Below are 13317 nucleotides of genomic sequence, written 5' to 3'. Positions count from 1 at the left end.
TAATTGGCATAATGTAAGGAGAATGCATAAAGACTATCTCAGTTCTATGGACAGGAAAGCAGGTAGCCTGCTATCTTATTGAAGTAAATTGTCTCTCTTTGTAAGACCATAGCTGGATCAAATTAAGTCAGATGGTTTTATTTAATGGGTTTTAATATGCTTGGGAAAGAAGAATTCAGGCTACCTTAAATTTCCCAACAAAACCTTTTATGTTAAATAGTCACACGTATTTAACATATTAAAAAAATAGTAATTCTAGATGTCATAGCTTTACCCCCTCCCTCTACTGGCCTGCCTGTCGCTGTTCTAACTTGAGATTTCCAGAAGCAGTGTCTCCCATCTCCCACTAAAAGGAAGTGCTGCAAGCTCTGTGTGGGGTAATTCAGCAGCGTGGCTTGACCACCTATGACTGAAAGAAAAGGTAGGGGTTGTGGGACCAGGAAATTAAACATAGGACAAATGGGAGTCAGAAAAGCTGGTGAGGGAGAGAGAAAAGAAAGAGAAGGTAGAGTAGGAAAGGTGAGGAGAGGAAGGAGAGAAGCAAATTAACAGCGCTACAGGTAACCGGTCCTGTTATCAAAGGCTCTATTCATCAAGGAAATGAAGGAGTTCCCATGTAGCCACAGTGTCCTCACGAGGGTCCTGCTACCCAAGTATTTTAGCCAAGCAGGTCACCCTTCTGCTGTGATTACATATGCCAAATTCTTGATGCCAAAACTAAATCAGCCCCCCACCATTAGAAAGTATCTTATTCATCCTACTGTAATATTTGGGAAACCAGTTCAGGAACAGATGGTTCAGTGTAGGATGGGATCCCACCATTCACTTGTTACCTCTTGTATATCTCAAACAACTCATCACCTGTTAGGTAAACGGATCCTTTTGATAGCATAGTTGCAGTCATCCACTTTATTTCTGGCTTCAAAAACGACTCCAAAACCTCCACGACCCAGACACTGAATTGGTTCAAAATCTGTCAGATATCTAGAAGAAGGGTGTGAGGAAGGGACAGGAGAATGGAGGGAGAAGAGAAAAATGCATTAGTACAGATAGAAAAACTAAGTCATTTTTTACTAGAAGTGAAATATCTGTACAGACAAAACATGCAAAACAACTCAAAGTGTTTCTTTTTTCCCTGCTCACCCACAAAGGCAGTTAGGTGGTCACCTGTTTATGAAATGGGTAGTTGCTGATTATGCATTTATGCAGTGTCTGTTTCAACCCAGCAAGATCCATTATACATGCATATGACAAACTGAAGAAGTTTTTCAGAATATCAGGCTGCATATTTACTGGATAATGGACCGTGGGTATGTAGCCTAAGCTTCTATACCCAAACTAGGTGGTGACTTTAACCCCACCCCAAATAACCATTTCTGCAACCAGTCATTCTAAGCATCCCCTCCGAAACACCACTGTTTTTAGGTCTCACTGCCTTTCATATTCTTCTTCATTTTAAATACTCCAGTTCTTACTTTCAGTGAGTTACAAATGTACAGGAAATGCCCACATCTCTCCAGAGTATCACGACATCTCCCTAATACACCCTCTGTCTTAACCAACTCCTTCCTAACAGCTACAAAGGTTTATTCCAAACCTAAACTGCTTATTCTGCAGAGCATATAAAACATCATCTGTTTCCATCTGCAATTGCCTTTCTCTGCTTTAATCCATGAACACAGAAACAGAGGTAGTAAACACCTATTAAGACCTTCAAGAATCAACCTTCCATTTCATGTGTTAGAAGGAAAAATGAGAGCAACATTCCTGATCACAGGGATCTTGTAGACTCTCTGGGATTGCTTAGACTAATCATAACTGCAATCTCCCATCAGTAACGGGTGACAGGGCTCTTTGTGTCAGTTCCCAATTATCCTGTGAAGTCGGAAGACCAAGACTAGGGCAGGTGAGAACAAATGAGCATCTACTCTTTCCTCCAGATAGCTTGAGTTGTCACGCTAAAAACCCCATACATGTTGTGCTGAACTGAGCTCACCTTGACACGTATCCAGAGCTCTTGGCGTCGCTCCAGCCGCTGTCTTTAACATCTCCACAAGCAGGCTCGTATTTACTGTCGGTCTGACACTGCGTTTCAGATTCCTTCCGCAGCTAATGGGTTACCGAAACACGAACAAAAACCAAACAATTTCAGCTCCTTGTGTACTTGAGATGAGTTTGTACCCTTACATACGGGACTAAATAATTTCAGTGTAGTATCTCGGATATGTTTGAAGCAGCCTAATCTGCTTGCAGAAGCAGTTAAGCAAATTGTATGCAGCAGCTGACAGCATTCACAGATAGATTAAACAACAAATTTAGGCTTTGGATGTTGTTATCTCATTAAATTGATTGCAGGTTCAAAACCAAAAGAAAAGGTTAGAAAAATACCTTCTGTATTTAGGATTCAGAAAAAAAATACTTACTCTGCCGTAAGGATGGGGATGGAAAAGTTTGCGTACGATGAAAGTTGTGGCCACAATGCAAAATACAATGGTGCCAACAATTTCTTTCCACCAGTGAAGGAGAAGAACAGGATCTTTTTTGCGAATGTTCTTGTAATTTGTATCATCAAAAAATCTAACAGTGATCTGGGTGCTCCGTTTATTTCTCTCTCTCTTGTAGTAGGGTAAGTAATAACCGTTATCTGTGTATAAAAGACACAAAGAGGCATAAATTTACTTGCAGGTAACTACAAAACAACTTTGTCTTCTCATTAATAGGTTTTCCCAACAATGAGCATTTTTGTTTGAATGCGCCATGGTTTTAAATGGCATATAAGCAAATTCACTTAATCAAGGTTGTGAACTTCCCAGTAACCAGGTCTCCCATCAGAGTTTACCACCTCAGAAGGCCTGACCACTGATAGCTTTAAACCAGAATATTTTCCATATGGAAAACTTTATTGTGCCAAGCTGAGTCACCAGCACTGTTAGCAAATGCTGAAAAAAGTAATTCACAAGTTCTTTCCACTCAGCCTGACAATCAGTGGCAATAGGAGTACACAAAACACCTCTGCAGTAGCAATTTCTGGCACCCTGGAAGTGCTTTGTTTGGCATTAATTGTACGTACACCACAATTTGGAAATCCTAGTTTGGGCAATAATTTCCTAGTTCATAAAAGAACACACATATTTAACATTAAAAAAATGGCCACTTACTGAATTTCACATGGGTAAACCTGGCTATTCAAAACACTTCAAAATTTGGAGCTTTTACCTACCATATGGGTACTGCAGAACTGAAAGTGCTCCGTTGCTGTACTCTTCATGAGAATATTTGTCGTTGCTGAGACACTTGTCGAACTCATCAGACCCCACCAACACTGGAGTCCTGGAAGGAGAATCTAAGCATAGAAAAGAGACAGTTTTCTGAGCTGAATGGTTATAAAAATTCTATTCTTGCATGGAATTCATAAGAACTCCAGTTGCACAATCTTAGAAAATGTCTGTTGGACCAAACCATGAGAAACAAAATTAATACAAGGAACATTAAGAAGGGTATTGTGAGGTAACTGTTAGTTAACAATTCCACCCCCACTGCCAAAATACTAGTTTTGGACAACTCAATTCACTCATATTCACATCACTGCAAAAAACTTCCTCTTTTTGTAGAAAATTATATTTTTTTAAATGGAATTTCATTTATTATTAAAAAGAACCTGTAAAATCCATAGTCAAAGCAGACTTTAAACATTAAATGAGAAAAAAATAAACAATTGATAAAGCACAAAGATAGTTCCTGAACCGACCCACAACTGCAAGCATTAGACTAATTTGGTAGATACTGGAAATCATGTCCTGTCTTTTCAGAGTTAGGACAGTAAATGAAACTCTGAATTGTTACTTACGAATTAAAGGTTTCCATTTGATTTTGGGAAGAGGAATAATTGCATTATCGTTCCTGGATTCCAGAGCCTTTGGGTTGGTTGGGAATTTCTCGGAAATTCTGACTGATGACTGAAGATACAGCTGGCCCCTGTACATACCTGAGTAATACACCATAGAGTATATTAGTCTTAAGAACTAGTTCTTCACCCCTAGCATAAAATTGCCCAGTTAAAATACATTGTTAACAACATTTTTGAAAGTATTTCTTTGTATTCTGAGAATCTGAGATACTGACTCTGATCACTAGGCTGGAACAAGCTGGCTTGTTCCTATTAAATATTCTTTATTTGTGTAACCACTAACAGGAACCATACAAGGTGTAAAGACTTATAGAAATAGGCTAAGGCAACGAAGTTGTAGAAAACCCAAGCACGTTTACCTCCCAGAGACAGACAGACAGACAGACAGCTGAGAGGAAGGAGGACCTGGGACTGCTCTATTTGAAAGTGTCACAAACTACATCAAATAAATTCTGACAGCTGGATGAAAACACAGTCACATAAAATCTTAACTGACATTTCTTCATAGTAAGTTACTGTAATCAATGTAGAGGAAAAAATGAATGTCACAAATGAGCAGGCTGGAGGCAGATATTCCTCATTGTACACTGAGCAATAACACTGCCTTGTTAGCTATGAACAGCTTTAAAAGTTTCAAGATGTTCAATCCTCTCCAATGTACTGAAACTACAAAGCAGGGAATATTTCAGAATGAAAAGGAAAAGATTAATAGTTTTGAAATGCTTTCGTTTTGTTTGGTTTTTTTTTTAAAAGAAATTAATCTTTTAACTATGCCTGTTTAGGTTAAACTGCCATAGATATTAATTCTGACATACCTTCTGTAATTGTCAGAATTTCTAAGATGGGTACACAGAACTCTGACTTTGAATGACAACAGCACAGATGACCAGAGCAGGCTGGGAAGAGATGACAGCACATCTCTACCTTTTGAAAGTCTTTACATCAGAGAAGGTGCCTTTCTGGAGACAGACACATATATATATGGAGAGAGATGTATGTATGTGTATATATATTAGTGAAGCCTCAATTTAGGGGCTTTATAAAGCAACATGGGTTAAATTTAATAGCCTACATTATGCAGAATATCAGATTGGACATGTCACAGCTTCACTTAACTATAACTCACCAGTACAGAAAGATCTGCTTTACTGCAACCTCAACAGTTTAAAGGAAAACATTTACTACAGAAAATGCTGCAGTTGGTGTCTCACCCAAATAGACACTGGATTCCGTGGCCCCTCTGGCAGCTTCCACAAGATCTTCTTCATCTTCCAATACTTCATTGTTCGCAGTGTAACTTGTGTCATCAAACAGACTGATGGGAATTACTTTGCCATCCTTAACCAGCCACGCAGAAGCAATTGGAGTGCAAAACTGAAGAAGAGAGAGGTAACTGCAAAATTAATGTTGTGTCAACTATATGTTATATAAGAACAATGCTAAACAATGCGCTTCAATTCCTTCTTCCAGTTTTTGTGACAGATGGAGCGGCTCAAAGTCAGAACTTCAGTTAAAACAATTACAAGCAGATGTGTGTTTCTTTACAAAGACAGCACCTGAAACCCAAGAGGAAGAGACATGATCTACGATGCTGCAAAACTACTACTTTTGTAACATTTCCCTACCTGGTATTCCCATTCCAGATGTCCTCCTCGTCTGTTAAAAGCCATCACCTTCCAGTCAGCTACTGAGACCTTTATCACGGTATCTTTCATCATAGCTTCCTGCTCATCCACATCTGAAATAATTTTTGTTTCTTCTTTGTTCATATTTGATTTTAAATTGCTCTCAATATATCCCGCTCTAGTTTCAATATCTGGGACGTAGCGCAGCTCGAAATGACCAACACTGAAATTCCACCTCAAAAGACAAAGAGAAAAAATTTATAGAAACAACATATATTCCAAGTAAGTCCTAAATCCTCTGCCCAGAAGATTCTTAAACTGAATTACTTATACTTGGCCCATATTTTCACAGTGAACTCTCATACTGTCAGATAAACACAACTACACCAGAAGGGGGAGTGCTAATTCCAAAAGAACTGAGAAATCTTGTCCAACATGATGGCCAGCACTGGGCCCTTGTGGCCAGGAAGGCCAATGGTACCTGGGGTGGATTAGAAGGGGGTGGTCAGTAGGTCAGAGAGGTTCTCCTGCCCCTCTACTCTGCCCTGGGGAGACCACATCTGGAATATTGTGTCCAGTTCTGGCCCCTCAGTTCCAGAAGGACAGGGAACTGCTGGAGAGAGTTCAGTGCAGGGCAACAAAGATGCTGAAGGGAGTGGAGCATCTCCCGTGTGAGGAAAGGCTGAGGGAGCTGGGGCTCTGGAGCTTGGAGAAGAGGAGACTGAGGGGTGACCTCACTCATGTTTACAGATATATAAAGGGTGAGTGTCAGGAGGATGGAGCCAGGCTCTTCTCGGTGACAACCAATGGTAAGACAAGGGGCAATGGGTTCAAAATGGAACACAGGAGGTTCCACTTAAATCTGAGAAGAAACTTCTTCCCAGTGAGGGCGACAGAACACTGGACCAGGCTGCCCAGGGAGGTTGTGGAGTCTCCTCTGCAGACATTCAAACCCGCCTGGACACCTTCCTGTGGAACCTCAGCTGGGTGTTCCTGCTCCGGCGGGCGGATTGCACTGGGTGAGCTTTTGAGGTCCCTTCCAATCCCTGACATTCTGTGATTCTGGGTGAGCTGAGAAAACAGCTGGTGAAGTAGGGCCAATGGCATTAAAGGTTTAGTGTATGAAGAGAGCAACTAAAATCATCAAATAGTACAGCTGGGTCTGTCCAGTAGGAAAACACCATGTAGCTGATGAAAGCAACAAGTATAAAGAATTTAGGATGCAGCATTGTACACAAGGCATTTCTCTTCATCAATATAGCGGGATTTAATATGAAATGTAAGGTTTTCAAGCTGAGGGAGGGACAGTGCTTTTTTTGTTTGTTTTAATTCCACACACAAACTAACACAGATTCTCTTTGACAGGTACTTAGGAAACCAGGACTGCTCACATCTCATAGGTTAACATCAAAAAAAAGACAACTGTGTAAGGAACACAGAGTTGTCTTGCACAGTCAAAGGATCTTTCACTTTTTTAAACCAATGAATCAGGGCAGGAACAGAGAATTATTTTCAGAAAGAGAAAGAATAATTCTTTTCTTTTTCCATTATATAGCCCAACGCTGTAGAGAAGATACAGATGGGAAAGGATGGCGAGTTTGTGTATTGCGAGAAGGGGGAAAATATTTCTGAAACTATATGTTTGGGTACCCAAAGTTTCTTAGAACCAGTCTGGCCACAACCAGGAGCCCAAACTGCCTCCTTGTAAAAATCTAAATTTTTATGGCAAAATTTTGGCATATTCTGTATATTCTGTTGATTTATTAAAAGCTTTTCTGGATTAGAAAGCCAGATCTATCCTCTAAACTCCACAGTAACAATACTGTGCCAGCAGTAAAGCGCCTGTTTGTGCCGACAGTGACAGGAGGAACCACGTGCACAGGATGTCACACTATGTTTTTGAGAAAGATGTACGAAAGAAAAAGCGTGTTCTTATGACACACCTCTCCCTGCCAACATCGGTCTCCAAAAACCACAGAACCCAAGATTTCTCTTTTCAGACACCTGATCTGCCAATCTATTGGGGTTCTAATTAGGTTCTCTCTGATAAACTACAGATGCACAACCTGTCATATCCTGCTGCAGACAGAAGAGGGAGCAGGGGAACAGGGAATTACTAGTTCGCCACTAGATTTTTGGGCAGTTACTGTATTTGTGTACGGCAAGAAGCTTTTCAAACCTGTATTTTATGAAGTGAGTTTGGGGGGGGGGTGTTTAGTAGAATATATGTCTTTATTATTATAGAAATCTTGAAGTATTAAAACTTCAACGTGACAGCATTAAAAGTCACAGACTGAACCAGTTTTGCCGGCTACATTATGAGATGAACAAAGTACATTTAAAAATGAGACTTCTGAATAATAAGACTGAAGACGTTTTAAAATATCAACTTAAAGCTAAAAACATAAAGTAAAAAAGAAACAAAATGAAACAGTGACCATTACCATGAGTAGGTAAAGAACTAAAAAGTGAATCAGTTGGTCATAACAAGACTTTTAAACCATCTCCTTTTGTACAAAGAATCAACAGTTGGAACAAACATTAGGGACATTTTCCTTGTGCAGTAGAGCAGTGACAAACTCTTTTGAGGTATGCAAGGACAAGGAAAGTAATTTTCATTTGTTTTGGAGGGAATAAATATGTGCTCATATATCTTCTGTTTAATCATCTATAAAACTGCCGCTCAGGACATTTTTCAAAAGCACTGAAGAGCAAAGGGGTTAGATCTTGGTGCATTCCTGTGGTTAGCAATCTAAACTCCCTCATGCAACTCCTAGTCTAATGAGAGAAAAAAGAAGGTCAAATGCTTAAAACATTACCTATTAAGAACTTCTCCCTTCTGGATTGTTTCCTACCGATTCTTACACTTACTTTTCATTGCCGCTGCGCGGTCCAACAGCACGGACTGTTTTCTGGGTCCGGTGTAACAGGAGCGTCTCCTCCTGCTCTGTTTCATCATCATCCCAGCGGCGACAGCCCATGGCTGAGCAGATGTACTTCACCTAAGGGACAAGGCAAGAGAGTCACGCATGCTTCAAAATTCTGCAGAGCTTCAAGACAAATACATGTAATCGACAGCAATATTCAAAGCTAACAGTCCTTACAACACATTTTTGGCACGCAGGCAATTCAGAGCTCTGAGATTTTAGATGTTCAACTTGAGAGATGTTGAAAAGCCTGGTTTAGGAGATAAGGGCTTTTCAGAACTAGAATTTTCAAAAGATTCTAATAAGTCTACAGTTTCGGCTATTTTGACTACCTTTTGACTACATTTTGCATATATTTCTACTTCTAACAGAAAGAAATCTTAGCTCTTTCTTTTCCCACTATTTCTATGGATATGAAAAAACATTCTTAGAAGACCCACAGCATAATTCTGCTTTTGTGCCCTATTTGTCTCAGCATTACTCTATTAGCTTCAAATGACACATTATTGATCTATATAAAACACCGCAGAGCCTTCCCCCCTTTGCCTTGACAGCTATTAAAGGGAAAACAAGACCTTACTCAACTCTCACAGCCACGCAGACTTTGCAACAGTCCCAATCTCAAACAGATTTGGGATTTTATGGACAACTGTATTTTGAAAAGGGCGTTGAACACATTGTTAAGAAGTGTGAATTGACATCTTACTGCCAGAGACAACAGGCTGCCCAAACTCTTAACAAGGATCAGTCAGGCACAATTTCCTGTATGAGGCACGTTTGCTACCATGAGCATAAGCCAGGAATCAAAGCAGAAACTGAAATTTCCACTTTCTGCACACTGGGGAGGAGCAGTCCGTTGGTGCACAGTGCCCTCTGCTATCAGTGAGGGAATCGAAATGATGTCGTGAACTCTTGGTTTGGGTCTATGCTGTTTATCACTAGGGATCACTCTGTGTTGTGCCACAGAATTGTTCTGCATTAAAGTGGATGGTCAAAGGGGAAAACAAGCATTGGAAGTTTAGAATTTTATAACTGAATCTGTTTTTTAACTTGTTTTAAACCACCCCCTTTCTGATTTAGCAGATGTCTGTTCTTCACTACACAAAGTATCTATAAGCATTTTAGTGACATTCGACCTTAAGGATGGGCAGGGAGATTTCAATTCTAGAACTCTGAATAATGCAATTAATTCCTGTGATTTTTCTAGACTTTTTTCCTTCTGTGTTTTTTTTCAAAATATACAACTTTTAACCAATGGATTTCAGAAGAAAAACACCTTCTGAACTAGCCAGATAGTAAGTAGTTTTCAATTTAACTTTTGCATATGACTTCAAAATGTAAGGAGAACTTCTAAGAGATAGTAAACTCGCTGACAGCAACTACGTCTTAAACTTTTCCATATGCTGAATGTTTTTCTGGTTTTCAACAGCTATTCATCATTAACTGTGAAAAATCTGCAAGGAGCTGTGAAACAAGTGTGTCACCTAAAGCTTTCTTTGATATGCAGTAAGAAAACCAGCAAAGTCTACTCCAAGCAGAGCTATAGGATAAAGCTGAACTCCTCTCCCAGTTCGGTAGAAAGGGGTCATCCCACTTTTTACCCTCCCACCTCTGGTCACAAAACCGCTGACCCTTCCCACATTCCGCTCTTTGGTGGCATGCAGGTGTATACTTGAGCTGTACTACAGTTTATATCTCAAGAGCAATCTATTTTTGCTTGAAACACACCTACACAAGGCAACTTTTCAGGCTCTTACCTTCCCTGAGTATGAGCTCAGCCCATAGGTCGTCAAAGATTTCCCTCCAACTAAGACAACGTCCTCACCAAATTTGTAGGATGATTCGAGAAGGGATTCAACTGTGAAAGGAACTGCTTCCATGCTCTCTCGATCCCGATCCCACTGGAAAAGGTCCCCATCCAAGGAAGGGATTATCATCTTATTTCCAAACACCTACAATAATTGAATTGAAGGTTAGCCACCTTTTAACCACATTTTTATCAAAACATGCAGATCACAAATGGAAACAGAAATGCTGTATAAGCAAGTACAGTGCATTATATTCCAGTGTGCTATTTTATGGTTTCGTATCCCAGAGTCTTATTTTTCAAAGTTATACTGAAGACAGAGAACTTTCAGCCATTCAAATCCATATTTCTTGCTTAAAAAACACTCCAGTGTGCGACACTTCTTCCACTTTAAACAAAACATTTTAAAGCTCAATTAGTTGATAGATTAGCATTCATCCAGACTGTAGAAAATATGATCTGGGGAGAAGCATTGAAGAGACAGTCACTGGTTAAAGTGCAAATTTTGCAGAATATCTGTGATAATTTCAAGACAGTGGCACTGTAGGGAAAGTTCTACTTCATGGTTTTGTTTTGTTTTCCAGAGGCAGTTTACTGCTGAACACAGAACCAATCGTTCTCTCTAGATCAGAAAACTGAATCTGGTTTTAAAAGAAAAGCTGAGGCTGTATGTGAACAATTCTACAGTTAATGACTACTCCAGAACATCCATCCTCCTGGAAAGCAGAGAGAGCGATTACCATTAAGAGCTCACATTTCACCTTTGCTTTTCCAGACAGTTTAAATTCTCCTCCCCAGAATTTCTCAAGTATATCATTCCTTTAAAACCTGCCTGATTTTTCTTAAACACACAAGTCAGAAAAAAATCTTCACCAGGTTCATTTCATCCATTACACTGAGATTTTCAAGGGGATCCTAGTTCGGAAGTATGAGTCATTGTCAATGAGTACTAAGGGACTTATTAAGAAACTCATTATCAGCATGACAGACCGCAACTAATACTGTGGAGCCACAGTGGCTGTGCCCATCAAGAACAGTGAGAAACTGTAATCCACCTAATCTTAGTTTTTGAGGATATGGATTAACATGGAAGATTTTAATTATTTTTCAGAACCTCTGTCCGTTTGGGCAGTATCCTACAACATAATTACATCAAATTCAGATACTTTACACATTAGGATTTAAAGACTGGTACATGTATCTTAGTCACTTTAAATAAAATATTCCTGCTCACATTCTGAAGCACAGACGTGTGTTATGAAGCCACACAAAAGATCCAGAGGGTTTCTGGTTATTATTTCTGGAACTACTGTGAGGATCTAAAACCACATCTTGTGCATGATTAAAATTCTCTCTGAGATTTTTTATTCCTCTAACTGGGTCACAGATGAGCAAACAGCATTAAGCAAAGTTGGGATTCACCTAAACAGGGAGGGAAAGACAGATCTTGTAAATGTGTGCATGTCTAGACTAATACCTTTTCTTACACTGTTTGACATACCTCGTTCAAAGAGAAAATTCAGGTGACTTAACCAACAATACTGGTGACTGTATTTAAGATCCCTAAAGGATCCAACACCGATGCTTTCTGGCTTTGATAAGCCTCATGATGACTGACAATTAAAATAAAAACTCCTCTCAGGAGCATAATGTGTAATTGAAAAGATGGTAAAAACAAACCCCTGAGAGTAGCTGCGAAGTTCTTTACAAAGCAAAATGAGGTATGTTCTTTCTCTCCCAGATATTTACCTTATGGCAAAAAAGGCCAAGCATCCTTGAAGAGACACTGAATGAGATCTGTGACACCAAAGAAATGTTGCATTATGGCTACCACTAGGGAGGAAAAATACACACACAGGCCTCTATACACACGCTTACAGAAATAAACCAGCAAAAATGTGTGCAGGGAGTGGTCATTTGGAGAAACCACCTGATCAGTGGAAAAATAAAGCAAAGAAATAAGGTTTAAATAAACATTCCTATTTGAGAGCAGCCTTGTGATCTTAAGAAACAAAGGTATGCAGATTTTGGAAAATATCATTTTAAAAAGATGTCAGTGCCAAAGCTGCAGCTGTAACTATGTTGGAGTGTCTTGTTAAAACAGCCAACACAGAAGAATAATATCATTAAGTGTTTTTGTAATATATTCTTTGAGAAATGCATAATAATTTTGACAACAACTTTTAGCCTGTGCAGCTGTTACTTTGCATTAATAAATTCTCTGGAAGGTTTCTTCCTGCATGTGGTCTAGATACCTGCAAATAGTTTGGAGGCCTATGGTCACCTCCAGCAATATGAGATATTTCCTATATAAATAGGAGATATTTCATATATAAATAAGAATGAACAGCAAAGGTTCTTTTTATAAGCAGCTTTCCAATTATACAAAAGCCAAACCAGCTCCTGTACCTGTTTCAGCACACAGAGCCCAAGCCCAGCAAACCAAGTCACCAACTGACCAAGTCGGATCCTGAAGAAATTCTACTGGCCATCAATCAGCTAAATTCACATAACGTGGTCAAACTGGAGGTGTGCCAGTGGCAGCTGGACCTGCAAGTTCAGACTTTCAGATACGCTTGCTGGAAGCCACAACCACCATGGCTTTGTGACGTGGTGTGGTCCAAGGGCTGCAGAGCACCCCATCAGTTTGCGAGGAGACCAGTGCCAAGTGCCCAGGAACGGCTGCTGAGCAAGGGGGACTCCTGGTGGGTAACTGCGAGCTCTGGGGTCACGTTCTTCATCCCGAAGGTCTTGCTCCTGGACATGAGTAGGATATTTTCCACTAGCAAACAACAGGCAACACGTTGGCAATTTCTGGGAACCACACACCGAAATTCCCAATACGCATAAAGCTCACTCAGCAACACACACTTGTATACTCCCATGATACGGGTCAAATCAGGGCATGGTTTATATGCCTTCAAAAATTCCCTGACGGTGGGGCGCTGACCGCTCCTCTGTTAAAACCTCGGTCCCCACAAGCTGCAGAGAACAGACGAGAACATTTCAGCCAGCTCTGCTGATCACCTGCCTGTGCTCCCAACCTTGAGG

At 40.0% G+C, this 13317-nt stretch overlaps 2 protein-coding genes across 3 annotated transcripts in view; both read right to left on the bottom strand.

Annotated features, from left to right (window-relative positions):
• REEP1 (receptor accessory protein 1) overlaps positions 1–4167 on the bottom strand; it is a 499521-nt gene extending 495354 nt beyond the window's left edge. The window contains exon 1 of the mRNA XM_071808459.1: positions 4164–4167. The gene's annotated coding sequence lies outside the window, so the exon portion shown is untranslated. The remainder of the gene's footprint in view (positions 1–4163) is intronic.
• The window catches only part of EIF2AK3 (eukaryotic translation initiation factor 2 alpha kinase 3), a 44329-nt gene that overhangs the window by 12249 nt on the left and 18763 nt on the right, over positions 1–13317 (bottom strand). For both annotated transcript variants that reach the window (XM_071808453.1, XM_065837722.2), the window contains exons 3-11: positions 10217–10411; positions 8404–8534; positions 5533–5767; positions 5119–5281; positions 3848–3985; positions 3221–3343; positions 2424–2644; positions 1997–2109; positions 862–984 (exon numbers count right to left, since the gene is read on the bottom strand). In XM_071808453.1, coding sequence (XP_071664554.1) covers positions 862–984; positions 1997–2109; positions 2424–2644; positions 3221–3343; positions 3848–3985; positions 5119–5281; positions 5533–5767; positions 8404–8534; positions 10217–10396 — 1427 coding nt within the window. In that variant the 5' untranslated portion in view covers positions 10397–10411. The remainder of the gene's footprint in view (positions 1–861; positions 985–1996; positions 2110–2423; positions 2645–3220; positions 3344–3847; positions 3986–5118; positions 5282–5532; positions 5768–8403; positions 8535–10216; positions 10412–13317) is intronic.

This window comes from Patagioenas fasciata, chromosome 4 (genome assembly GCF_037038585.1).
Source record: "Patagioenas fasciata isolate bPatFas1 chromosome 4, bPatFas1.hap1, whole genome shotgun sequence".
NCBI classification, from domain to species: domain Eukaryota; kingdom Metazoa; phylum Chordata; class Aves; order Columbiformes; family Columbidae; genus Patagioenas; species Patagioenas fasciata.
The sequence above is the reverse complement of the archived record's forward strand: the minus strand, read 5'-3'. Positions and strand labels throughout refer to the sequence as shown.